Below are 26,542 nucleotides of genomic sequence, written 5' to 3'. Positions count from 1 at the left end.
GTCCTCTCGTAGTACCTTGAGAGCCATCTTACAAGAGGCCGTCAATTGTAAGACGAGAAAGTTTTGTCCACAGGTGTTAGAGTAAGGAGACAAGGCAATTGTGTGAAGGAATACCGAACATCCGGATCGGAAGGGCACCGAAGGCTTGTCAATAGGCCTTGTGTAGCAGTATACCATGAGAGAGGGAAAAATTCATCGAAGAATCTGCGCTCTTGGGAACGGACTCGTCATGGGCAGCATCGAACTACTGCACGACGAGGCTTCTATACATGTGCTATAGCACCGACAAATGTTGTCATGTTATTCCCCCGATCAGTGATGAGGTGTTCACATGGCCATGAATCCGTGATGAAGACATTGGTGGAGTTCACCATGGAACTGTTGAGGCTGGTCCGCGGGGAAGCAATGAGCCGCACATGGAGTCGGCAGCAAGCGCCAAATCAATATGCGACGGGAAAATTGACCGTGCGGTACGGAAGAAGTCGTTCGAAGACGTGACCAAGTTCACTCATGTTTTGAGCCGATGCCTGCGGTCCAGCCCTGGAAGCTAGAGAGGTCCGGTTTCGCAACGATGCACAAGAACGCCACGGGCTCGCGATGTCAAACCTCGTTAGGTTTCAGTCGAGATGCGCGAGCAATATCGCTGTGCCAACGAGGCCAAACAAAGGCTTGGATCAGTGGAAGGGCGAGAAAGGAAGGAGTAGTCATAGCTTCGCACCTTCCGATCGCATGTGGAGCAGTGACACAACATTCGGTTACAATGCAATTAATCCGCAATCTGGTGCCAACTGTAGCGGATAATAGCAGTCATATGCGAGTTGCCGCTGGGCCAGGCGCAAGGACGAATTGCAATCAAGCTCGCAGCCAGGGCAACAGAGGGCGGCAGCGGGTCGTGGTTGAGAGGCTGGCCCAGGGCGGGTCGGTTCCCCGTTTGGCTGAGCAAGGAACGAAGCGATTCACGCGAGCCGTTGACGTCGCTGCCAGTCACGGGTGTACTGGGTGCTTGCGGGATCAGGAAACTGCACAGGTGACAGGCTCGAGAATTTCGCAACGGTGTCTCCCAAAGCGACGAAGATCTGAAGTGTCTGCTATGTTTAGCAAGAGGCTGGTGGCGGCGATGCATATTCGCCGCAGGTCGGTTGGATGCGCGTCGCCAACGGTCCCGATGGCTGGCAAAGAGGCGGGCAGGGGCTCCAGCGGTGGGGAGGCGCTGGGAGAGAAAGTCCGATGGCGACGTCGATGGCGCTCAGGACCATTGGCCCGAGAGCGCCATACCCCTGGATCCTCGACGGAGTGCCGCTACTGGCGTCGGCCGCTCGTAGCGCAGGGTGGCGCCCGCTGTTGAGGGCTTGAATCGCCTGATAGCGATGTGCGAGCGCATTGAGCACCGCCTCACGAGCGCGCAATCACTGCGCGCAGCGTGGCAGCTCGGCCAGCGTGTTTGTCGCTTTGGCGCTGCGGCTGCGGGCAGTATTGGGCATGGCTGGAAAGGGGAAGAGACTATTGGGAGCGCGCTGCGTCACAGTTGCGGCCATGGCAAATGAAAGCAGGCAGCGCAATCCAGCAGGCTCAACGGCCGCAAACCTTGGTAGAGTTGGCAGAGCCCTGGCCGCCTTCGGTGCCTTGGCACAAGCCTTGTTGTTTCAAGCGGCAGGTGCGTGTGGGCCCATGTGGGTCCGTGCTGCGCTCGCGCCTTCCCTTCCAGCCTCGCGCCTGGTATTTAGGAGCTGCCTCGCTGCTGCCACACCTGTGCTCCTTTCTCACCCACGAACGCCAATCGACCCAGACTCGCAGTCCTTCGCTCAACTCGACTCTCGGTGACCACTCGCTGCCTATCCGCATCAGCTCTATCGTCAATCCCATCTTTCAACACCCACCACCACACAACAGCCAAGATGCGTTTCTCTACCTCCGCTGTCTTCGTCGCCGTCGCCATTGGCGCCCAGGCCCTTCCCCAGGAGTCTGTCCAGCCCATCACCCAGATCTCCGACGGTCAGATCCAGGTACGCTTTGCTTCACTGCCTCGTGTCTTCACGCAATGCTAACATCCTCAAGGCTCCTCCCGCTACCAGCGCGCCTGCTGCTTCTGCCCCCGCCGGCTCTTACGAGGTCCCTTCGGCCCCGGCTGCCACTGAGGTTCTGCCCTCCGTGACCCCGGTCCCGCTCCCCTCTGTTGTGCCCTCCAGCGCCGCTGTCGTGCCCTCGTCCGGCTACAACACCCCCGTGGCTCCCTCCGTGCCCGCTGGCACCGGAGCTAGCTCTGCCCCGTACCCCATCAGCTCCGGCGGCGCTGTCTACACCAACGGCACTGTCGCACCCACTGGCGGAAGCACCGCCTCCTCCAGCTCCTCTGCCGCTGGCGAGACCTCCACTGGCTCTCCTCAGCCCACCTCCGGCCCCGGCAGCGGTGCCGCCACCACCTTTGTCTCCATGGGTGCTCTCTTCGCGGGTCTCTTCGCCTTCCTCGCATAAATGCTGACTGGCAACTGACGCGTTTCTTCACTTCACATCTCCATCGCACCATGGCTTCGAACTGTATCGACATTTTCTCCCTCGGCGGCTTGTCTGTCACCTAGCGATGTGTGTCGTTGCACAGATGGAGCAGAGCATGGTCCATGCGGGTAACATCACATGGCTTCCTTCGGCGACATCTCACGATGTATTGCCTGGTATACATAGAAAGTTGGCGTAATGTTTCATGGCGAACGGTGGTAATTATTCCCAGAGCTGGCATGGTTAGGTATTGCTCATCGGCATTCATGATGGGCTTGGGTTACGACTGCATGCTCCCTTAATGTGTGTTCACGACCGGGATGCATGTCGGTCTTGTATAGATAGCTGCCCCAGCATGATCAAAATACATCACATTGCCACCGAAAGGTGGCACAATTTTGATTGTCCTCGCAACTTGAGTGGTTTGCTTGTGATGTTTTGCATTAATTTTGTGGTCTTGCACGCGCTGGTTTAAACAAGCTTCGTGTGCCCCTATTTGTCCACGGCGCATCCGACTTGGCGCATCGGTGACACGACAGCGCCATCGCAGTCGACGTGCCACCGCCTTCGTTCCGCATTCCCCATGTCCTGCAGCGCGGTGCTCGTTCTTCCTCCAAGCAACATGGTTCTGAAAACATTTGCGCCAGCACGCTAAAACAACGTCCCGGGGATCGCACCCGCTAAAGGCAAGACTAACGTCTCTGCATGAACGCGCACCGGCGTACGCCGGTCTGCACAGTCGGCCCCTCACCGGACGCCTCGCGCTGCGCCGCGCGGCGAGGCTTCGACGGCTTCGCCTCGAACTATGTGGTGTCGACGCAGGAACGCGTGTGCGCCAACTACCGGTAGACAGGCGCGTATCGTCTTCCTCCTAAGGCTACCTTCGGTATAAGCTCCACTGCTCGACGCGCTTGTACCTGTCCCTCTCTGCATCCTGCGGGTCTCAGGAGAAAACACTGGGACCGTGACGTGACGAACCAGAGGCAGGAATGCAAAGCAGACATAATTGGAATGCAGCGAAAGACCGATCGATGTTGCATCCAGGTCCTTGGGTTGCAAACAGTCCGGAATGCGAAAGAACGTGAAACAGCAGCGCATTCGCGTTCTCGATTGCTTGCGGTACAGTGGTTCGAATGCGGCGGCGCGCTCAACAAGTCGGTCGGAATCCCCGCCGGAGGCGGCGAGGCCAACATGACCACGGGCGAGCGCGTGCAGGTATACATCAAGACTTCCAAATTACATTCACAAGTCTTCTATGCAAATGACCTGATCTCACGCCCACGGTTTGCGCTTCCATACACGCTGCGGAGTCTGCGCCGAAGCTCGGAATCTGCGGACTTGGTCGAGACAGCAGCGGGAGCGGCGTCCGTATTTGCGACTGCACTGTCGTGTCGCCAGCTGGGCGCGGGTGCTTATGAGGATCTGCGCGGGAGGATGGGCCTAGTGCAGATCGTGACTTCGTCTGTGTTGCTGTTTGAGGATGGGCGGCCTTGCGGGCCTTGGAAGAGGCTTGGGCTTGGGCTTGGGCTGCAGGGCTGGCCATTTGAAATGGCAATATTGATGCTGCGGAAATAAGAAACAGTGCAAGAGTTCATGTTGCGATGTGGGTGATTTGCGAAGCTCATGTGGGTCACAGAGCATAATCAGATTACTCTGGTCCAGAAAGGGGCTCCGAAAACTCCAGACATCACTCCGCTCTATTCTTCGTTCACGCTGACAATCTATTTTGGATTGAAACCGTACAGTAACCTCATCATCTTGAGCACCCGCCGCGTACTTCATTTTGACCTCCGGACCGACCACACTTGAACCTTTCGACATTCACTGAATCTCTATTCATCCCCCATATAGATAAACCCAGATTCATCCTGTCTACGACTGGGATCGTACAGCTGCCTAGCATTTACTCACGCTCGCAAGATTCTCTTGACGATGTACAAACTAATCTACCAATACTCTATCCTTTGACCATGTTGGCGAATAATATAACAGCAGCCTACACTGCTGAACATAGCGAGGCCCTGTCTAAGCACCCGTTCGACACCCGCCTTTGTTGCCTTTATACATTGTTTGACCAATTGTTCAACAATAGGTGGGTCCAAACCTTCAAAGATGGCTTTGTTGCATTGTAGTCGCATAAGGTTATAGAGAGGAGGCACTATAAGTACTTCGCAGACAGGCTTAATCGCGTCTATCAAAAACCCCTGTAATCGCATTACACCAACCTCATTAATTTGCACCGTACGTCTGAACTTCGCACACGCTCCAAAATCGCAGCAGAAGTATACACTCTTACTACAGCCATGACCTTCATCTCATCGGCTGAAATCCGAGGCGGCGCCTCCAAGATCTTCTCGACATCTTACAACGACAAACAGTACGACCCGCCCGCCGCTGCAGAGAGCGTGCGTCGCCCCTATTGGGGAGTACCTCTGAACAGCCGTAGACAACGCGAGGGCATCAAGTACGATGTCCGTGCCGTCTACCCTTCTGACCACCTCCTCAGTAAGCAAGTTAATGTCGCCTCTTCCCTACCTCAGCCCTCTTCGCTCAATGAGTACTTCCTTCGAGCGAGGGTCTCAGAAGACGATAAGTATCTTAGGCCGATTTGGGAGAAGGAGACTGGAAAGACACAAGGTTATGATGAGGACGCAGAACTACAGAGGTCACTTCGCAGCTTCGTACCCAGTGCTGCACAGCAACCTGACATCCCCTCTCACCCACCACAGGCCTCATTCAATGAGTACTACCTCCGAGCCAAAGTCTCAGAAGACAATACGTATCTCCAGCCGCTCTGGGAGAATGAGACTGAACAAACACAAGGCTGTGACGAGGACGTAAAACCAAGGTTCTCCCTGCGCAGCTTCCTACCCATTGTTGCACTTCTCCCTGTACTGACTTTCTTCGGCCTCATCGTTCTTTCACACCTTGCATCATCTGCTATTCGTGGGACCGTCTGGCTGGTCAGTGGCATCTGCAACTGTGCCCTCCTGTGGGTGGCGTACATGGTCTTTCCGCTAGTGCAGTGGGTGAGGGATAGTGCTTTCCAGATCTCGGTTAGGACGGCGCGGTGGACTAGGCCTAGGTCTGGGACATTCTGGATGGGCGTGGTGATGGGCTTGCTGGCTGTCAATTGGGTTATGAGCCGTGTAGAAGAACGAGCACCTATAGTAGCGGTGTTTAGGAGGGGTGCAGCAGAGGGTAGCACGTTTAGGGTGAGTATCTCGTAGGCGCGAGCGGTTTTCAGCGAGCGGGTACTTGCTTGGACATATATTCTGATATTAGCATAAGCATAAGCAGTGGTACATCTACAATGGAATGGTTCATGACATTCGTGTGATATTTGTACAAGTGTCGCTCAGCCTTGCTCTCACAGTATGCAGGCCTGAGCTTCGGTTTCGTCCTCCCTATATCTTTCTAACCCTACACTCCGCTGTTCGGGTAGTTGTTCTTGTCCACGGGATTCGCCGGTCCTCCCGTTTGACCCAGCGCACCCCCAGCCTCCACACCTTCCTTTCTTTGTCCCTGTATTTGTTCCCTCGCCGCCTGCTGCTCTGCCTTCTTCCTGTCCAGATCGCTAGCAAAGTCCTGCTCGCTGCCTCCGCCTCCTGCGCCGAAGCGGTCGTTGTGCGAGACCGCGGAGGCGACCTTTCCTTCGCCCGGAGCGGCCATCTGCTGCCCATCGAGCTCGTTGTGCCGGCCTACGTCTTCGTGCGTGCGGCCGCGGGATTCTTCGCCCGCGGGGGCACCCTGGAACAGTCAGTATAAGAGTCGTAATTTGGGAATCGATAAACCGCGTGTGATTTTCATGGCAGTAACAACATGCTTCTTCTTGCGGCACATTGTTTCCGCATCCACTTCGTACGGGTCTCTTCACTTACATGGATCCCTCCACCAGGTGCCTTCGCTTGGCCTTCAGTTCCAGGTGCAACTTGCTCGCTGGGTATGCGCTTATCTACCGGCTTTGAGTCATCGAGAGCATTCGAGTCGGCCTGGGCTTGCTCGGCGGGTTCCTTAGTCGCGGGGTTGCCGGGCGTGGTGTAGGCTTGGTTGAGGGTGGGTTGGGAAGGGCCGGAGGGGTCGAGAGCGGACATCGTGGTGATCGTGACGGGTAATTTGGTATATTGTGCTTTCGAGAATAATTAGACCAGAGAGATGAATGTACTTTGAGAGAGTATGTGGAAAATGGACTTGTCATCGCAGATTGGTTTTGTTCATGCGAAGTTAAGGCGATGACGTAGGCGGGGTTCAGAGAGCTATCAGTGACGCCCCGCCCAAGCTACAAACGCCCAAGTAGGTCCGCGGCGAATGTGACAAATACTTCTACTTCTGAGTAATGTAAAAAGCTGGGTGGGGCTATAATTGCATTCTGATCTTACTCCTGAAGTTTACGTAAGTCAGTTGAGGGTAGCATAACTGCGACTCGCACACAACATTGCATGGTCATATATGGTATTCAATCGTTGCAATTGGAACTCTCCTGCCTGTAACGGGAACATAGCAATCGTCGCTGCTATATACCAAATACTTCAACCGTAATGAAGACATGGGATGGAATGCCTGTCGCTGATAGCCCACAAGCCGCCTTCCTTCTCACTTTCGATGGGCTAGATTGTCTGCCGCGTAATGTAGAGTAGAACCAGGCGTCCTGCCAGTGCATTGAACGAGTCCAATAACGGTCCGGTTGGGGCGTTCGACAATGCAACCTAATAGCACCTCATGCCGCGGTATCTTCTCTTCTCAAGTAATCACCCAGTAGCGAACCCATCAAAACAAACCGAGAACTCCGTAATGCACCAGTCAATCGCCTTTCGTAACGCCGTCGCTATGCTGAGCCAGGATATGAGGGTGAGCCACTATAGCTCCATGGCGATGTCCTGCGAGCCTTCCCTTGAACCCACCACATCGGACACATCTGCCATCTCGAGGTTTTCGCGAGGCGTAACCGTGGCTTTAGTTGCTCTCTCCCGAGCTTTGCGACACCACTCTTCGATAGATTCTTCTGCACCCCCCTCGATCTTAACCGGGCGGAGCTCAGCTGGTTTGCCGACAATGGTGCCTTGATATCTTGAGTCGACGCCAGTCTTACTGTGCTTCTTCATGAGCGCTGTTAAAAAAACATTAGCCTTGCCTCCTTGACATATCATCGAGATCTAACATACTGGTGAGGTAGTCTTCCATCTCCTCCTTGTCTCGCTCTTCTTGGGCAGTGAGCGCTGTGCCAGGTGCGTCCTTTTGCTTCATTGTGCCTGCGATCCTCATGATCTCCTCGTTCTGCTTCCCTTGCACCCAGTCGATGAAAGCCGTGATATCAGCTGTGTCTTGCCTATCACGCCTCCTCTCCTCCTCCCCGCGCGCGCCATTGTCTTCATATTCTTCGAGGGGTTTGCGCAGTATCTCTTTCCATACTTCTTCGGCTGTGGTTAGGGTCGGGACAAGTAGACCGCAGTCCTGCATGGCCATGCGCACGTCGGTGACATCGGGTTCCAGATCGTTGTGGTTCGAAAACACATAGTAGGCTGTGCGCGACGCGAGGAGTGTGAGGTAGCGCGCTGTGAGATCGACGACCGTGTCGACGACCGTGGGCTTTGCGCCGTTGAAGCCAGCGGCGCGCAGGATGTCAAGCACCGCGGGCCGCAAGAGCGCGAGGTAAACGTCGTTGGTGGACATGCCGGCGCGTGTAGAGTGTGCCAACTATGTGCAGAGGTCCAGTATAACGTCGCGGATTATCGAAGCAGCAGACGGCGCATCGTGTGGGGCGGTCGTCAGGTTGTAGAGGTGTGAAGGTCGCGTTCAAAGGCAGGAGCTCTGGTCCTTCACTTTTGGTGGCGCCGCGCCAAGAACATCACCTCCGCATTTGCGAAGCTTCCGTCGCAAGACAACCTACGTATAATTTACTCACCCTCCAACAGCCCATGCAAATGCAGCACGTCCGATACGCCAGATCTCCGTCGCTTTCGAATGCGCTGACGACCCGCTCAAGATGAAGATCAAGCTCAAGACCAACCCACAGGCCGCCGGCGCCGCGCCTGCGGAGGCATCTACGAATGGAGCGTCCCAACCTTCGGCGGCACCGAGCGCTGGACCAAAGCTCGCTTTGAAGTTCAAGCCCGCGGCTGCTCCTGCTGGAGATTCCGCCGATGGCCCCGTTGGCGACGCGCCGAAGCAGAAGCGCAAGTACACAAAGAAGGCCAAGTTGGATGAGAATGGCCAGCCACTGCCCGCGACAAAGCCAGGTCCTAAGCCTAAGAAGCGAGCGCTGGAAGATGGAGAGGAACGCGACCCCTCCAAGCGCAAAGTCAAACCCACCATGAAGAGCTTGTCTTCTGCCTACGTTGATGAAAGCGATGAAGAAGAGGATATAGCGCATGCACCCGCACTCGCGGCCTTGAGTCAGGCGGCGCGAACCAATTCGATCAAGATCTCGTTGAAAAAGAATGCCACTGGCGGCACGCGACCGGCTGCGGCAATCCTCAAAGTCAAAGGCCATGGAAGGCCTCCGCCACGGCCACCGGGTGTAGGATACGATAGCGAGGCAGAAGAGGCGGAGAAAGATCCAGCTATTGAGAGTCAATTCGTGCTACGGATGGCACCGGGCCCGGACAACGACCTGCTGCGGAGAGCCATCGAGGAGAAGACCATCGGAAAGAGCCAGGGCAGTGGAGGGCCGGGAGTGCAGTTCCGCTTCTTCGACCGCGAAGGCCGCAAGGCCATGATCACAATACAGGGCCGTCACTATGCTGCTACTATGGTCGAGCTTCCCTGCGTAATTGAATCGCTGAAAAGTTGGAATAAGAAGGACTGGGTGAAATCGGCAGACGTATGTCAGATGCTGCTAGTTCTCGGTCGCGTACAGAATGAAGAGGAGGCTAAGAAGTACACACGCCCCCGCGAAATCGAGCCAGATTCGCACAGATACCCTCATGGCCTCACTCCACCCATGCGATGGGTGCGCAAGCGCCGTTTCCGACCGCGCAAGTCGTATCTCGATGTTGAACGGATAGAAAACTCCGTCGAAGAACTACTCAATCACGACGAAGGCGCCGAGGATGTTCAATTTGGCTATATAGACAGCGATTATGAATCTTCTGGGGCAGAATCCGATGATGAAGACGCTCCAGGCGAAGACGAGGACATGCCTGACGCTGAATATGCAGAAACGCCGATGGCAGAGTTGGCTGATGAGGATGAGCTCATGGCCATGTTCCACGATGAACTCGAGGGCGAAGAAGTTGAGGTCGAAGCGAATGGCGATGTGAATGTGGATGATCTATTCAACGGAAACAACGAAATCGAAGTGGAAACCCCTGCAACAGCCGGCGCCCACGAGGTCGCAATGCACGCCCTCTCCCAGAACAGAAACATTGTCATCGAGCCCGGCAGCGCAGCGTCTACCCCAGCAGCTGCCACATCGCCCGACGATGATGATGACGACGACGACGACGATGACGATGATGACGACGACCCTGAGGCAGCTGAAAGGCAGCGTGAGCGCGAAGAAATTTTGGAGCAAATTCGCGATTTGGACACTGCGATTGCGGATAACATTGCGCAAAGGGATGCAACGACAAACATGCTATTCAAGAAGAGAGTGCAAAGCAGACTCGACGGCCTTATTGAGGACAGAAAGGTCAAGTTGGGTCGCCTTGGGATGTCCGAGGATGAGTAGAGGACACGCGGTTATTTCACTATGGCTAACCCCATTGTCTCATAGGTTGTGATAGACTTGCTCGTGAGTAACAGACAACTCGGGGTGTCTGAAATTGGCACTGGAGATGATTTGTTGCGGGCGTTCTGTTTTGGCGTTAAATGCAGCATTTCGTGGCGTTGATAGGGTGCGCGATGCGTCTCAGCGTCTGCGTGTGAGTTCGTCTAGTCATATCATTACGGTCTGTATAGTAGTTTGCCCAGACTCCGTAATACCGATCTCACGAAAGAACTCAACAGCATCAGCTTTACTCCCCTATTATTATGAAATCGTGTGGTAGTGATTTCTGAACGAGTCCAGCCAATCGCAACCTACATCTTCGCGTAGGAACGACTAACATGCTCAAACCTGCGCAGCGGCTTTGGCGAGACGGAACTACGACACCTGATCTACGACCACTCGCAGAAAGAGGATCTCACAAAGTCAAGATTAATGCCTCGACATGCCATTCCTCCATCGCCCCTCAGACAGCGGTAATTCCCCTGACCTGGCCAAAGCAACTCACAAGTCATGAGGCTCTCCTTCGTCTTCCTCCCACCACTACTACTCTCCCCGGTGCTCGCTACTGGTCCTATTCCTGTCTCTCGAAGTGGTCTGGCCGGTATCTCCGGTTTTACCTTCTACAACCCTTACTGCGGCCATGGCTGTTTCCGCTCCTTCTCGCCTTACACACTATCCTGCTCCGCCGATGTTAGTCCCGGAGGCCATACCACTGCCGCCGACGCAGCGCATAATCTGGCCGTATGCCGGGCTTCCAATTTCCCCTACTTGAGCAGTATCGCTTGGTGCATGCACCTGTATTGTCCGGATAGCGTGCAAGCCTCGACTATTGAGAAGTTCTGGGAGACACAGATTACGGGAGATGTAAAAGTTGTTCCGAAATGGAGCTATGGAGAGGTTCTGGCAAATGTCACTGAGCCGACTATGATGGCAGGATCGATGGACATGGGTATGGAGTCAAACAACGAGTTAAACATGACGATGCTGACGACGTATGAAACCTGGGAGGCAACCTGGGAGACTTTGTACTACTTTTTCCGCGAGACAGCTCTGGAATCATACTATGGGTAAGTTTTCCCAAGTCGGCAGTTGGGGGCTCGATTCCCAATCTGTCGATTCGGGCAACTCTGCGTACGTTGGCTTACCTACATTTTCTAGACTATCTCTTTGTCTCGCCGCCTTTGCCCTACCTATTGTATTGACATGGCTGCGCTACCCTCCCCATCTAGCCACCGTGCTGGCACGACTGAAACCCTACCTCTCTCGCAGCCTCATCGGCACCTACCACAACCGACCTCTCCCCTTCCTTATCGGAAACGTGCCTACAGTCGGCCAGACCTTCTACATCACGACACTCTTTATTCTCAACATCGTCTTCCTGACAACCGGCTACAAAACGCTCTGGCCCCAACGCAAGATGCAATGGTACGAGAATCGCTATCAAGAACTCCTAGCCTACTTCATGTGGCGTACCGGCGTCCTCGCCTTCGCACACATGCCCGTCCTCTTCCTTTTCTCGAGCAGGAACAATGTCTTGCTGTGGCTGACAAACTGGTCGCACTCGACATACCTCTTACTGCATCGGTGGATCGCTCGATTCTTCCTCTTGCAGACGCTGCTTCATTCAATCATTGCGCTGGTCTTGTACCAGAATACCGGAGCCTATGCCACGTCCTTGCCATTGCTGTGGTGGATCTGGGGCTGCGTTGCCACTATCGCGGCCGTCATCATCGTGCTCACCAGCGTGCTAGTTATGCGTCAGCGAGCGTACGAGCTCTTCCTTGTCACACACATTGTCATGGCTGTTATTTGTGTGGTAGGATGTTGGTACCATGTCTGGTTCGGATACGAGAATTGCTTCGGCTACGAGAGCTGGCTGTACGCTACGATCGCCGTATGGTTCTCCGATCGGCTCGCGAGAGTGGCGCGCGTCTTGCATATAGGTTTGAGACGTGCTGATGTGAGTGATGTCGGATCTACGATCGTCCGCGTAGATATCCCAGGCATCCGCTGGTCCGCGCCAGGAACATGTGTTTACGTGTATTTTCCGACGCTCCACCCTCTACGACCGTGGGAGAATCATCCTTTCTCCGTCATTCCAACCGCGATGCTCCACAGGCCACCTTCAACAGGCCAACCTCGCTCGGAGTCAATGGATGTAGAGAAACAGCCCAGCTTGAAAATCAGTGGCTCCCCTACATCGAATGCTGTCTCCTACACCAATTCAGGTCTCACACTATTCATCCGAAAGAGTACAGGGATGACCAAGGCTCTCAAAGAGCACAAAACACTCCTCACGCTCATAGAAGGCCCGTATCCCACCCATCCCACCGTCTCAGCCCTAAGAAGCGACCGGCTGCTTCTGATTGGAGGCGGAATAGGCATCACAGGTCTTCTTCCCTTCCTTCAATGTCACCCAAACACACAACTCTTCTACACAGTGAAGACAGCAGATCAGGGTTTGTTAGATCATCTAAATACCTTGCTAGACCAGCATCCAGAAAAGGAGATTCGCGTTGGGGAAAGGCTGGACGTCGAAGCTTTGTTGCGGCTTGAGGCTGACAAAGGTTATAAGAAGATTGCGGTCATAGTTTGTGGGCCGGTGGGCATGTGTGATGATGTTAGAGGTGTTGTGGCGAGGATTGGGATGGAGAAAGTTGGGGTTTGTGAGATCGAAGCGGAGGTTAGTGTGTTCTCATGGTGAGGTGTCATCCCACCAAGCATGCCGGAAATTTTGTCAAGATGGATGGTAGTAAGCGTAGAAAAGGGTGTAGAAGCGTTACAGAAGACTGGAAGCTGTGAGTTCAGAAATCGTTGCGCAAAAGCCTAGTCCGCTCGGTCCTGGTCATAACACAAATTGCAATTGTGTGCCACGAAGTCGATCGTCCTCAGGGAGTTGGATCGCTCAGACAGAACAACCCTGTAAACTATGCCGGTATCTCAGCATTCGACCACCAAGGTCTGCCAACAACGCCCAACTCGTTCTTTAACCATTCCTTCAACCCCCGATGCAGAACCTCATAATCCCCTTTTCTATAAGCCTCCGTAGTAACCCACCAGCTCACATCGACGTCATACTTGCTCCTTTCCTCTGTCAACGGCTCTCTCGTACCCAGCGGATACAGATAGAAGCACCCAATGTAATCGCCATCAGCATTTCTGACAGCAAAGGCGAAGGAGTCACCATCTCTAGACTCGCGGGCATGCCATTGTAGGTCGAGTAGATTGAAGTCCTCTGTTAGTTCGGCTTCTGGCCATGAGCCGCCTCGTGTGCGGCGAATAGTTTCGCGGCTGGAGTTGACTGCTTCCAGGTCTTCCTGGAGGTCTTTCTCATGAAGCAATGTGGCTGTCAAGTGTTCATACAGGAGCGGAGCTGGAGCTTGCCAACCCGGCGGTGTTCGTAGCTTCTTCAGGTAGTGGGAGAGATCCATGACGCGAATATCATGGAAAGAATTCGATAAGTGAAGCTATATCCCCTAGCAGCAGAATTTGGTTACTTGGTTACACAGTCGCCCTAGGTGATGACTGTGTCGCGAGTGTACGCCAATTCTTCTACTTTGACAATGTTTCCTCGTGGAGCTCTGGTACCACTTTCCTGGAGTTTCGATAAAGTCCTGGCGGCGGCCAGCTAATGCAGATCCCGTGACTGTTGAAGCCTAGTCGATAGGCCTATGAGCTGAAACGCAGATGCGGGTAATATAGATGATTAGATCAAACTTGATACTCGTAGAGGAGATGCTGAAGGCAGCCATGTCATGTGATGACGCGGTGGCCCGTGCCTCGAACGCGGAGCAGATTTACAAAACTATCGCCGCTCCCACCTGCGCGATCCTCCACATCTGCCTGCAACCAGCCTCACCTTGATTTCTGAGACGATAGCGCATTGAGGCAGCGCCTATACTACGCGCGCGATTGACGAACCTTCACATACCTTTCGAGCGACCAACGTCAAGGCTGGTACAGCGCGCGCATTCGGTCCATAAGACCTATTGGATCTTCCAAACAGCTTGTCTTGATCGAGTCGACTTCGCAGCGGAGCGTTTAACTACGTGTTCCCCCTACCGGCAGAGCGACTTTCGCCCTTTACAATTTATAGCCCTAATTCGAAGTGCTACCATCCGTCATGGCGGACCGCAAGGGCAAACAAGATGGTAAGCATGCGCAACTCGACTGGTAGAGCCCAGGGTCAGAACCAAGCTGACACATCTTCAGGCTCGCAGCAGAACAACCTCGCGCAATTCAAGTATGCGGCTATGTCCAATTTAGTCCTGCAAGCGGACCGCAGATTCACTAGCCGCCGCGGAGATGAGGCTACCGGAGACCCAGAATCGCTAGCAGGGCGCATTAATATCAAAGATATGGGAGGAAGGGGGGCACGCGACAATGCGCCCGTTCAAAAGAAGAAGCCGAAAAGCAACTTCGAGGTCGAGCGCGGGGGTATTACTGAAGGCGGTGACGTTCTGGAGCGAGAACAGCGGAAGCGGAAGAGAGATGCTACAGGCGGTTTTGGTGCCGGGAATGTCGCTGAACAGAACCTTGATATTGAGGACCTCAGATATAAGCCGCGGACGCAGGCAACGCGCGCGACATTCGAGCTGATCACGACCATCGTGAGCAAACACCTTGGAGACGTGCCAACACATTTCACAAGAAGTGCTGCTGATGCGGTACTTGAATTCCTGAAAGACGAGAACATGAAGGACTTCGACAAGAAGAAGGAGGTTGATGATTTGCTAGGGTCTTCTATGGGTCCAAAGGAATTCAATGAACTGGTCAACCTTGGCAAGAAGATCACGGACTACGATGCGCAAGATGAAGATGAGGAGATGGGAGAAGACGGCGCGGGTGGCGACAATCCTGACAACGACGAGACCCAAGGTGTTGCGGTCGTTTTCGACGAAGACGAGGACGACGAAGACGGTCCGCAAACCTTCGAAGTACGTGACGAAGACACCAGTGACGAGGAGGATGAGGAGGAAAAGCCGATCGAAGAGTTGGGTGGCGAGGGAGCTGAAGCTGATGGCGCACTTGCTGGCGAGGAAGAGATGATCATCCAGGCTGATGCGGCTGGAACCGACAATAAAGCAGATGGAGAGCGGATAATACCAGCTCATGAGATTGACGCCTATTGGTTACAACGCCAGATCGGTCAAGTCTACGAAGACGCACATACGCAGCAAGAAAAGACACAGGATGCTCTCAATATTCTCTCTGGAATATCGGAGGATGGCGAGGAGAAGCCACTGCGTGAGATTGAGAACGACCTCATGGAGCTCTTTGATTATGAACACCATGAGCTGGTCGCGAAGCTTGTACTCAATCGGGACAGAGTAGTGTGGGTTACGCGGTGGCGCCGCGCTGCTGAAGACAACGATGAGCGAGGTGATGTGGAGAGGGAAATGAAGGCTGCAGGTCAGCAACAGATCCTCTTGGAGTTGCGCGCTCGCGAAACTGGTAAAAGCGACGCATCGGGACCGAAGAAGATGAAATTTGATCTGAAAGACATCAATCTGCCAGATGCGTCAAAGGATGTCGACATGGAGGACGCCACAAGACCGGAAGGTGTTGTAGGTGGGTTGCAACCATCTAGCCGACTGGTCAATCTGGACAACATCGTTTTCGACCAAGGCAATCATCTCATGACGAATCCAAGCGTTAAATTGCCTCAGGGCTCGACACGACGTCAATTCAAGGGTTACGAGGAGATTCATGTCCCGCCACCAAAGGCAAAACGCGACCCTAACGAGCCGGCACTCATGCCAACATCTGCTCTACCTGATTGGGCACGCGTCGGATTTGGAAGCTCGAAATCGCTGAATCGCATTCAGACTAAGTGCTACCCCACCGCATTCGAGGACGACGGCAACATGCTCATCTGCGCTCCCACCGGATCCGGTAAAACTAACGTGGCAATGTTGACAATGCTCCGCGAGATTGGCAAACACCGTGATCCTCGCACAGGGGAGATCATGCTCGACGACTTCAAGATCATCTACATTGCGCCCCTCAAGGCCCTTGTACAAGAACAAGTTGGCAATTTCGGCAAGCGCCTAGAACCTTACGGCATCCGCGTCTCCGAATTAACGGGTGATCGCCAACTCACGAAGCAGCAAATCGCCGAGACGCAGGTCATCGTGACTACTCCCGAGAAGTACGATGTCATCACTCGTAAAGCCACAGACACAAGCTACATCAACCTAGTGCGATTAATCTGTATCGACGAAATCCATCTTCTCCACGATGACCGCGGTCCGGTCATCGAGAGCATCGTCAGCAGGACAATACGGCGAACCGAGCAGACCGGCGATCCTGTGCGCATTGTTGGTCTGAGTGCTACGCTACCGAATTACAAAGATGTAGCCAGCTTCCTCCGCGTAGATGCCGACAAGGGTCTCTTCCATTTCGATGCCACGTTCCGGCCTTGTCCCCTGAAGCAAGAGTTCATCGGTGTCACGGACAAGAAGGCAATTAAGCAGCTGAAGACCATGAACGACGTCTGCTACACGAAGACCCTGGAACAGGTTGGTGAACATCGCAACCAAATGCTCATCTTCGTACACTCTCGAAAGGAGACCGCAAAAACAGCCAAATACATCCGCGACAAGGCTCTTGAACTGGAGACGATCGGAAAAATCTTGCGATCTGACAATGCAACCAGGGAAATCTTGCGAACAGAATCCGAGTCGGTAACAAATGCCGATCTGAAGGATGTCATGCCATACGGATTAGGTATCCATCATGCTGGTATGTCGCGTGAAGACAGGACGACTGTAGAAGATCTCTTTTCCGACGGAGCTATTCAGGTCCTTGTCTGCACAGCAACACTCGCCTGGGGTGTCAATCTTCCGGCTCATACCGTCATCATCAAGGGCACGCAGGTGTACTCTCCTGAGAAGGGTAGCTGGGTTGAACTAAGCCCGCAAGACGTCTTACAGATGCTTGGTCGTGCTGGCCGTCCTCAATTCGACACTTACGGTGAGGGCATCATTATCACGACCCAGACAGAGATCCAGTATTACCTTTCGCTGCTGAACCAGCAGTTGCCGATTGAATCACAACTCATCAGCAAACTTGCGGATAACCTCAACGCAGAAATTGTGCTGGGCAATGTTCGCACTCGCGACGAGGGAGTTGACTGGCTCGGATATACTTACCTCTTTGTGCGAATGCTCCGATCTCCAGGCCTTTACCGCGTTGGCCCAGAATACGAACATGACACTGTGCTGGAACAGCGGAGAGTAGACCTTGTACACGCAGCTGCTCATGTCCTGGAGAAGGGCAACCTCATCAAGTATGACAGGAAGTCGGGGACACTCCAACCTACCGAATTGGGTAGAATTGCTTCCCATTACTACATCAGCCATAATTCCATGGCTACCTACAACATGCACATTCAACCTGGAATCACCGCCATCGAGCTGTTCCGCATCTTTGCCCTTAGCGAGGAGTTCAAGTATATCCCAGTTCGACAAGACGAGAAACTTGAGCTTGCGAAACTTCTTGGTAGGGTCCCTATCCCTGTCAAGGAAGGTGTTGAAGAGCCTCAAGCAAAGATCAATGTCCTTCTGCAAGCCTACATATCCCGCCTCAAGCTGGAAGGTTTGGCGCTAATGGCTGATCTGGTGTATGTAACCCAATCGGCTGGACGTATCTTGCGTGCTATCTTTGAGATCTGCCTAAAGAAAGGCTGGTCACAGGTGGCTAAGCTTGCACTTGACCTCTGCAAGATGGCTGAGAAGCGGATGTGGCCTACAATGACGCCCCTGCGACAGTTCCCGGCTTGTCCTAGAGAGGTCATCGGCAAGGCAGAGCGAATCGATGTTCCATGGTCAAACTACTTCGGTCTCGATCCTCCAAACATGGGCGAGCTTCTTGGAATGCCCAAGGCTGGTAAGATCGTCTGTAATCTTGTGAACAAGTTTCCTCGTCTTGAATTGGAGGCAACACCCCGACCGGTCACACGATCGATGCTGCGACTGGAGCTTACTATACGTCCGACATTTGAGTGGGACGCACAACTCCATGGCACTTCTGAAGCCTTCTGGATATTGGTGGAAGACTGCGACGGTGAACAAATCCTGTTCCACGACACCTTCATCCTGCGGAAAGACTACGCCGAAGGGGAGGTCAATGAGCATCTGGTTGAGTTGAATGTGCCTATCGACGACCCGATGCCGCCAAATTACTTTGTCACAGTATTGTCCGACCGCTGGATGGGCTCTGAGACGAAATTAGCTGTTTCTTTCCAGAAGCTTATCCTTCCGGGCAAGTTCCCTCCTCACACTCCGGTGCTCGATCTACAACCCTTGCCTGTGTCTGCGCTCAAGAAGAAGGAATACATGGCACTCTACGAGGACATCGGTCGCTTCAACAAGGTACAGACGCAAGTCTTCAACTCCCTATACACCACCGACGACAACGTTTTAGTCGGTGCCGCAGCAGGTATCGGCAAGACGCTATGTGCCGAGTTCTCAATTTTGCGCCATTGGTCAGGCGACAGCGAGGGTCGCATTGTCTACTTAGCGCCCTTCCAGGAACTAGTTGACAACCAGTTCAAGAACTGGAACAGCCGCTTGTCAAGCCTGGGTGGTGGGAAGGATGTCGTCAAACTCACTGGCGAGACAACTGCGGACTTGCGATTGCTCGAGAAGGGAGACCTCATCCTTGCTACCCCGTCTCAATGGGACTCGATTTCTCGTCAGTGGCAACGTCGCAAGAATGTTCAGTCTGTTGCCCTACTCATCGCCGATGACCTCCACATGCTTGGAGGTTCAGGCGGCTATGTGTACGAGGTCGTGGTCTCTCGCATGCAGGCCATGGCGGCCCAGCTCGAGTCCGGCATGCGCATCGTCGGCTTGAGTGTCTCATTGTCCAATGCACGAGATGTTGGAGAATGGATCGGCGCCAACAAGAACACGATCTACAACTTCAGTCCGGGCGTACGAGCGGTTCCTTTAGAGCTGAAGATCCAATCATTCACCATTCCGCACTTCCCTTCGCTTATGTTGGCAATGGCGAAGCCGACCTACAAGGCCATCACGCAACTCTCCCCCGACAAGCCTGCTATGGTGTTCGTTCCTAGCCGAAAGCAGACTCGCTCAACAGCTGTGGACCTGCTTGCAGCTTGCGTTGCCGACGACGATGAGGATCGGTTCTTGAATGTTGCAGTGGATGAGATCGAGCCTATCCTCGCGAAGGTCAATGAACGAGCTCTAGCTGAGTCGCTTGCTCACGGCATTGGTTACTATCACGAAGCCCTCAACTCCTTCGACAAAAAAGCCGTTCAGCACCTGTACAAGGTAGGCGCCATCCAGGTCCTTATCGTATCGAGAGACTCTTGCTGGGAGATTGATGCCACTGCTCACCTTGTTGTCGTCATGAACACCCAGTTCTTCGAAGGGCGCGAACACCGCTACATCGACTACCCTATCAGCGAGCTGCTTCAGATGTTCGGTAAAGCTGGCAAGGTTGGTCAAGACAAGTCGGCGAAGGGTGTGCTGATGGTGCCTGCTGTCAAGCGCGACTACTACAAGAAGTTCTTGAACGAGGCACTGCCCGTGGAAAGCTACTTGCACGACTACCTGCACGATGCCTTTGTCGCTGAGATCAGCGCAAAGACCATCGAGTCTACTCAGGAAGCCGTCGACTGGTCGACATACACGTACTTCTACCGCCGACTGTTGTCAAATCCGAGCTACTACAATCTGCATGATACCTCACACGAAGGTCTCAGCGCGCATCTGTCAGAATTAGTGGAACAAACGCTCAAGGAATTGGTCGAGGCCCAGCTCATTGAACACGACGAGGAGGAAGACGCCATTACACCTCTCAACCCGTGCATGATTGCAGCATACTACAACATCTCGTTCATCACTATGCAGACGCTCATGATGTCGCTCAATGGCAAGTCCAGCCTCAAGGGCGTCCTAGAGATCATCACTGCGGCCACCGAATTTGAGGATGTCCAAATCCGACGTCACGAGGAGCACATCCTCAGCCGGATCTACGATCGCGTGCCCTACAAGATGCAGGAGGTCAACTTCGAGACACCACACTTCAAAGCATTTGTGCTACTACAAGCACACTTCTCGCGGATGCAGCTCCCTATCGACCTTGCCAAGGACCAAGAAGCGGTCGTCAAGAAGGTGCTCAATATCCTCAGCGCCAGTGTCGATGTACTCTCATCAGAAGCGCACCTCAACGCCCTTAGCGCAATGGAACTCTCCCAAATGGTCGTACAAGCCATGTGGCAGAAAGACTCTCCACTCAAGCAAATCCCCCACTTCGACGCCGACACCATCAAGGCGGCCCAAAAGTTCGGTATCAACGACGTTGACGGCTTCATCGACGCCATGGACCCAGACGAGAACCCAGATTACAAGAAACTCATCAAAGCCCTGGACCTTGACGGCCGGCAGCTTCAAGAAGCCGCCACCTTCACCAACGAGTACTACCCCAACCTCGAGCTGGAACACGAGCTTGTCGACCCCGAAGACATCGCTACAAACTCGCCCGCGCACATCAAGGTCCGCGTCACTCGCAGTAATCTAGAAGACGACGAGCAGCCAAAGACGGACGTGCATGCGCCATTCTATCCTGCCGAGAAGACGGAGAGCTACTGGCTTGTGGTGGGCGATCAGCAGGAGCATACATTGCTTGCGATTAAGAAGGTTACCATTGGGAGGAAACTGGAAACTATGTTGGAGTTCACGCTTGAAAAGCCGGGTGAACATGAGTTGACGTTGTTTTTGGTCAGCGATAGTTATCTAGGTGTTGATCAGGCACCGACGTTTACGCTTACTGCGGCAGAGGGCATGGAGGAGGATGACGAAGAGGATGAAGATGAGGAGTAAATGGGAAGTGTGAAAAGATTTGGTCGAGCGTTTGCTTTGCATGGTATATTTGCTTTAGTGGCGAAATGGAGTATGGGAAATCACATGGTGTACGAAATAGTGTAGTGAGTTGGCCAGTGGATATGGCAATATGATAATGTTAGATCGTTCAAGATGTACCAGATCAAGGTGAAATAGCTCAAAAGATATTCTGCTTGTGAAGAACCGCTATTGGTGCGACACATGGTGAGGCTGAAACTCTGCTAGCGCTCGTATACACTCTTGGCTTTAACAGCGCCAAGCGGTTCCGCGTCCATACAACCGCCCTGCTGGGGCACGTGAGAGAGCATTAGACGGAATCGTCTGCGTATCCGACCTCTCGGCTTGGCTCGGTGTCCGCAAAACTCGCGAATTTATGCCCTAGGAAGGGACTCTTGTAGACACTCATCACAACTATGATCTAGCACCGCACCCAAATACCTCGCCGCACTACTCTCGTGCACCTCAACATGATATTGACACTCTTTCTAGCATCGGCCATTCTACCTGTCACTTCCGCTCAAATCCGCACACAAGGCTCTTGGATCGGCGCCTACAGCTCCAACGACACTTTCTTCTTGCCCACTATTCAAGCTGCTCAAAACCCCAATATATCGCGTTCAGCCAACGTGCAATTAAAGAATTCTACATTTACCGTACGCGTTAACTTGTCGGATATTGTGGAGGCTACTGAGCGCTTTGCAGTCCGGTCTTACGATCTCTCTTGGAATGGGACGGGAGATGTGAATGAGTACTTGGGTGCCGAGAGGCTCTGCATGACGTACGCGTACTGGAATTTTCCAGACGAGGTTACGAATGCGGTGAGCGGTGGTGGGGACGGAACGTGTGTTGGTGCTTTAGGGGAGAGCTGCGTGAAGGCGCTGCAGAGCATTACTTACGATGGCGAGGGATGTCGTACATCTGGTGTGCCTGACGCGTGCCGAGATAAGCTTTCCCGTGATAGGGAGGGCGAGGAGAGTGTTGGGGATTCTGGTAAGTGCAACTAACTTCTTTTAGTGGTCATATGGATGAAGATGCTGAGATTGTGCAGAAAATATGAATACTTTGGAGAGGATAAAGAATGGTGGAGTTTCACCGCTGCCGCTAATGTACAATACTTCCTTGCATCGAGAGGAGAATGATTTGAAGGGTTTTGAGTTCGAGAGGGAGAGACTACACTTCTTGTTGCTGGGTGATGGAAGTGGGGCTAGCACGCCAGTTTGTCTGAGGTTATCGGATGCGCGGATCAATGGGACGGGGGATTCGCAGGAGACAGGTGGTGGAGAGAAGGAGGGATCAGGTGTTCTAAGGTATGGAGAGGGAGGGACAAAGTACACTGTGTGGATGACAGGTATAATAGCGCTCTTCTGGATGTTGTACTAACGGGCATCTCAAATCCAACCGACAAATGACCATCGATGCGGAGAGGCCTTTGATTGTTTAATCATTCATCTTTCCCATTAACGCGCTCAAACACGAACAAGCCCTTCCCGCCTCTCGGCTCGAGGACGAAGTGATCCCGCATCTCCATATCCTTGTGCGTCTGCGCGCTCGCAACTCTAATCACGAACTGGCTCAGTACCCTTGCCGCCATGATCTTGATCTCCATCATAGCCATATTCTGTCCCGCGCAGACATGCTCGCCGCCTCCCCAGACTAGCATATGCGCTTGCATGAGGGGTGAGGGTGCGAATGTGTACGCTGCATGATGACCCGATGAGCTTTCAGTGGGCGAAATGGTTCCCGCGGTAGAGAGCCAGCGGCCCGGATCAAAAGAGTCCGGGTTGGGAAAGGCTTCCTGGTTGCGCTGGATGGTAAATGCAGGCGTTGAGATCGTGATCTTGACATGGTTAGCGCATCTTCAATGAAGCACAGGGTAATGTCTACTTTTCCTGGGATGTAGTTGCCATCAATCACCAACCCTTCCTTTGGAGTCACCCTTGGCAGCCCTACTGCCCCCGGAGGGTGCAATCTCAAGGTTTCATACACGCACGCTTGCAGCACGGGCAATCGCTGCAGTACCGAGTACGGACATCCTCTACTTTTCATATTTTCGGCTGCTAATTCTTTCCGGAACCGCGTCTGCCACTCTGAATTCGCGGCCATCTCGTACAAGAAGTACGTCATGACCGCCGCCGTGGTGTCTGTAGCCGCGTATATGAAGTGGCTGACTTCAACGGATATTTCCTCATCGCTAAGAGGCTCAACTCCTTTCTCAGAATCGCCTGTAATCAGTTTGGTAAGGAGGTCTCGTCGACGTGACTGCCGGCCGAACCGGGCGATAGAATCGCGCAGCCGAGCGTCGCCGTATCCATAGATGTAATCCACGACCCCGCATATATCTCGGAGCGGTTTGAAAGGAATGAGACGCAGGAGCCACATCAGTCGAGGTACTTCGCGGTCAAGCGCGAATACAGGATGTAGATACTCCATCAAGTTCACGTAGTGCGGAGGTGGATCAGACCCCATAGCGTTGAAGGACTGGCCCAGAAGGACTTCGCCTGCGGTCCTTGCATCAGCACACCTCCAGTCGAGCTCGCTCAGGATGTATCGTCAAACCTACCTCCAGTATCCAGACTCAGCATCTTCAGAGGCCTCACAATATCCCACGGGCACCCATCCGCCCGCTCAACCAACTCTACAAAACTTTCAACATGCCCTTGAATCTCCAGCTCCAAGTCAGCTAACACCTTCGCTGCGAAGACATGCGTGACTCTTCGCCTCCTCTCCCGATGTCTCTCCTTATCTACGAAGTTGAACAAGCTCGGTCGCCCCATCGCTTTGTATATATCGCCTTTCGTACATGCCGTGTTTGAAGCGTAGATCACTCTCGCAGCCTCGGCAGAGCTCATTGATATTTCCCGTGGACCGAGCTGGAATATTTTACCATGTTTGCGGTGCAGAGCGTGTACTGTGTTCATTTGTTCGCCGCGAGCGAAGGTGTAGAGAAGCCATTTTGAGGTGAGTTTTCCGACCGTTGGGCCTGGGAAACGAAGGGGGCCAAGGGCTGAATAGTTGCGATGGAGTCGTCTACAAATGTGAATTACTGCGCCTATGAAGAGGAAAGAGATAACAAGGCGAATGGAAATCATCTTGGAAGTCTTGGACTGGACGGTCACTGTGAAGGGACGATTCATATATGGAATGGTGCGCCCCACCTTCCAGAACAGGCTCATTGGCGAGCTTATTCCCTGCAGCGTTCTTGTGAGATGTTCCCCAATGAGAAACTTCTCAGCTAACGCTCCTTGAATGTAGGTCTCCCGTGACGACTATGGGGATTGCGGCAATGAAACTCATTCAGAGCTTCTCATGTGTGCCACTTCCCTTCGCCTCGGCCCGCACGCCTTGCCATGCTTCCGCAACTTTCCAGCACTTTTCCAAGCCAAGCGACAAGAGCACTTTACCGTTACCTCCTCTGAAGCTGACATCGTAATCACGTTCATCCACCTGGGCAATTCCGTCCGCTCCTATGACAACTACCTTTCCAGGTTCACTCCATGGTTCACCGCTTACATACTTGATCCACTGGTCCGTCATGTGCAATGCTGCGTTGTTGGTTGCTTTATCCAAGTGTTTTGAGTAATTGCCCAGGAGTAGGGCCACATCAAATTCATGTGAGGCCAAGCCCGTGAACTCGCCTTTTACTGGGTTAGCCACGTGGAAATGGTATCGGAAGCTGCATTCGCTGGGGCGTGTAGATCTCCATCCTGAATGAACGGCGAGAATAGGGATGTAGAAGCGTAGGTCGGAGATTAGTTCGTTCAGGGTCCGGAGTTCCAGCTGTGGGGTCGATGCGGGAAGGCTGTACGCAGACAGTAGGGCGGTGGTTTCGGAGGTGGTGAGATGCTGTGCGCAGGAGGCTTTTAACTTGTCGAAAGCGTTGGGAAGGGCTAGGACTCTACTGTGGAGGACGGTACCCTGTGTACTAATTAGACCGAACTTGAGCTTTCTTGAGGAGCGAATTGACTTACGTCGTGTCTAGTGTCGCCAATCACAAACTCTTTACACCAAGCGGGCTTGTGCTCCTCTTGCGCTCCATCGGCCATCACATCAAGCGAGATATTCTTTTTGAGGAACTTACCATCCACACATGCACAGTAATACTGCGCCATCGGGAGTTTGTTCACCATCTCCATAGCATCCATCTCTCTCAGCTGCTTCTTTCTTTGCTCCGCACCTACCTGCTGGAGGCCAAGGAATTTCAATTGGTCCTGATACATCATATCATGCCATGATCTGACTCTCGATTTTCGCAATGTTGCGTCCCCGCTCATGATCACGACTTTGTCAAACAGTGCCTCACGCCCAGTATCCACGCAAAGCAATGTCGACAGCGAAATCCCACCCGCGGACTCTCCCGAAGCAGTAATCTGGTTTGGATCACCGCCAAAGCCTGCAATGTGTTTCTTGATCCACTTGAACGCCATGACTTGATCCTTATACCCAAAGTTGCCATCGATACCCAACTCACTGCTCGCAAGAAAACCCAAGATGCCAACACGATAATTAATCGCCACACCGATGACCGGTTTGCCAATCTCAATACTGCGCTCTACAAAACGAGTGAGGTTGTACTGCGGCCAGTTGTTGCTGCCAAAGCTCAGGCCGCCGCCGTGGATCCAGACGAATACTGGTAGTTGTTCGCCTTGAGCCGCTCTCTCGAGATGGTCTTTGGGGACAGTGACGTTAACATGCAGACAAGAAAACTCGTCCATCGGTTCTTGGATTCCTTCTTCCATTGGCATGGTCACATCTGTTCCAACAAGAGTGAGGTCCCATGCCTGAGCCGCGCGGCTGAAGGGACAGGATGGACCGAACTGAGTTGCGTCATATACGCCATCTACATCGTGGGGTAGCTTGGTGTTTATGACCGAATCTTGCCATCTTCCAGGTATTGTCGCATACTTAAGGTTTCGAAATTGCACTGTTGATGTTGAGGGCTTGCCGCGGATGGTGCAGTCTAGTGTGGGGTGGCGCAGAGTGTGTCCTGCCATTGTGCGACAAGGCGAGGGGCGTTAACGAGTTGGTGAGACGGAGGATTATGGACCCAGGTGGATGGTAAGAGATTCCACGGGCGTGGTACGGGTGAGATGTAGGATCGAAGGGTAGGCGCCACATGTGTACTCGTTGCCCTGAGCCGAGGGACCTAGACCTCGCGCTAATGCAAGTGGGGCCCTCCCCGCATGGTGATGGATGTGGATCACAGTGGCCGACACAACAAACCGAACTTCGTTTGGGCTAGATTTTAGGCCCCCGTGTCAAGACATTGGGCTGTTGGCTGTAAGCTTGTAAGCTGACGAGGTAGCCTAGGATGACTCGCTCTGTAATGCGCGTTCAAAGTTTTGACCTGATATTACATGACCCTATCTTACGTTGGCGCAAGAGCCAGTCTAAGTTTTGGTGTCGGCCACTCTGGATCGAAAGCCACTGTGGACCAGAAGCACATACCGGGCATCTCGCGAAGGATCAA

The 26,542-nt window shown here is 53.4% G+C and overlaps 9 protein-coding genes across 9 annotated transcripts; 5 read left to right on the top strand and 4 right to left on the bottom strand.

Moving 5' to 3' along the window:
* Window positions 1-1,895: 1,895 nt before the first annotated feature.
* Window positions 1,896-2,472, top strand: N0V89_011765 (uncharacterized protein; the record flags this gene model as incomplete). The annotated part of the gene is made up of 2 exons (XM_056220492.1): window positions 1,896-2,003; window positions 2,056-2,472. The coding sequence occupies 2 exons, from the start codon at window positions 1,896-1,898 to the stop codon at window positions 2,470-2,472; spliced, it is 525 nt and encodes a 174-aa protein (XP_056065795.1).
* Window positions 2,473-4,796: 2,324 nt separating this feature from the next.
* On the top strand, window positions 4,797-5,723 carry N0V89_011764 (uncharacterized protein; the record flags this gene model as incomplete). Its single annotated transcript, XM_056220491.1, has 1 exon — window positions 4,797-5,723. One exon carries the CDS (start codon window positions 4,797-4,799, stop codon window positions 5,721-5,723), a length of 927 nt encoding a protein of 308 aa, XP_056065794.1.
* Window positions 5,724-5,916: 193 nt separating this feature from the next.
* Window positions 5,917-6,587, bottom strand: N0V89_011763 (uncharacterized protein; the record flags this gene model as incomplete). The annotated part of the gene is made up of 2 exons (XM_056220490.1): window positions 5,917-6,243; window positions 6,375-6,587. The coding sequence occupies 2 exons, from the start codon at window positions 6,585-6,587 to the stop codon at window positions 5,917-5,919; spliced, it is 540 nt and encodes a 179-aa protein (XP_056065793.1).
* A 762-nt stretch (window positions 6,588-7,349) lies between these two features.
* Window positions 7,350-8,163, bottom strand: N0V89_011762 (uncharacterized protein; the record flags this gene model as incomplete). Its single annotated transcript, XM_056220489.1, has 2 exons — window positions 7,350-7,600; window positions 7,656-8,163. 2 exons carry the CDS (start codon window positions 8,161-8,163, stop codon window positions 7,350-7,352), a joined length of 759 nt encoding a protein of 252 aa, XP_056065792.1.
* Window positions 8,164-8,476: 313 nt separating this feature from the next.
* Window positions 8,477-10,162, top strand: N0V89_011761 (uncharacterized protein; the record flags this gene model as incomplete). The annotated part of the gene is made up of 1 exon (XM_056220488.1): window positions 8,477-10,162. One exon carries the CDS (start codon window positions 8,477-8,479, stop codon window positions 10,160-10,162), a length of 1,686 nt encoding a protein of 561 aa, XP_056065791.1.
* Window positions 10,163-10,711: 549 nt separating this feature from the next.
* On the top strand, window positions 10,712-12,905 carry N0V89_011760 (uncharacterized protein; the record flags this gene model as incomplete). Its single annotated transcript, XM_056220487.1, has 2 exons — window positions 10,712-11,268; window positions 11,360-12,905. The coding sequence occupies 2 exons, from the start codon at window positions 10,712-10,714 to the stop codon at window positions 12,903-12,905; spliced, it is 2,103 nt and encodes a 700-aa protein (XP_056065790.1).
* Window positions 12,906-14,324: 1,419 nt separating this feature from the next.
* brr2 (Pre-mRNA-splicing helicase BRR2) lies at window positions 14,325-21,054 on the top strand (the record flags this gene model as incomplete). Its single annotated transcript, XM_056220486.1, has 2 exons — window positions 14,325-14,352; window positions 14,414-21,054. 2 exons carry the CDS (start codon window positions 14,325-14,327, stop codon window positions 21,052-21,054), a joined length of 6,669 nt encoding a protein of 2,222 aa, XP_056065789.1.
* Window positions 21,055-22,516: 1,462 nt separating this feature from the next.
* Window positions 22,517-23,541, bottom strand: N0V89_011758 (uncharacterized protein; the record flags this gene model as incomplete). The annotated part of the gene is made up of 2 exons (XM_056220485.1): window positions 22,517-22,912; window positions 23,095-23,541. The coding sequence occupies 2 exons, from the start codon at window positions 23,539-23,541 to the stop codon at window positions 22,517-22,519; spliced, it is 843 nt and encodes a 280-aa protein (XP_056065788.1).
* Window positions 23,542-24,369: 828 nt separating this feature from the next.
* Window positions 24,370-26,066, bottom strand: N0V89_011757 (uncharacterized protein; the record flags this gene model as incomplete). Its single annotated transcript, XM_056220484.1, has 2 exons — window positions 24,370-24,990; window positions 25,044-26,066. 2 exons carry the CDS (start codon window positions 26,064-26,066, stop codon window positions 24,370-24,372), a joined length of 1,644 nt encoding a protein of 547 aa, XP_056065787.1.
* Between the last annotated feature and the right edge of the window lie 476 nt (window positions 26,067-26,542).

The sequence above is a fragment of the Didymosphaeria variabile genome, assembly GCF_027946475.1.
Source record: "Didymosphaeria variabile strain IMI 356815 chromosome Unknown scaffold_9, whole genome shotgun sequence".
Classification (NCBI taxonomy): Eukaryota; Fungi; Ascomycota; class Dothideomycetes; order Pleosporales; family Didymosphaeriaceae; genus Didymosphaeria; species Didymosphaeria variabile.
Note: the sequence above shows the minus strand (reverse complement) of the source record. Positions and strands in the feature narration are given on the sequence as shown.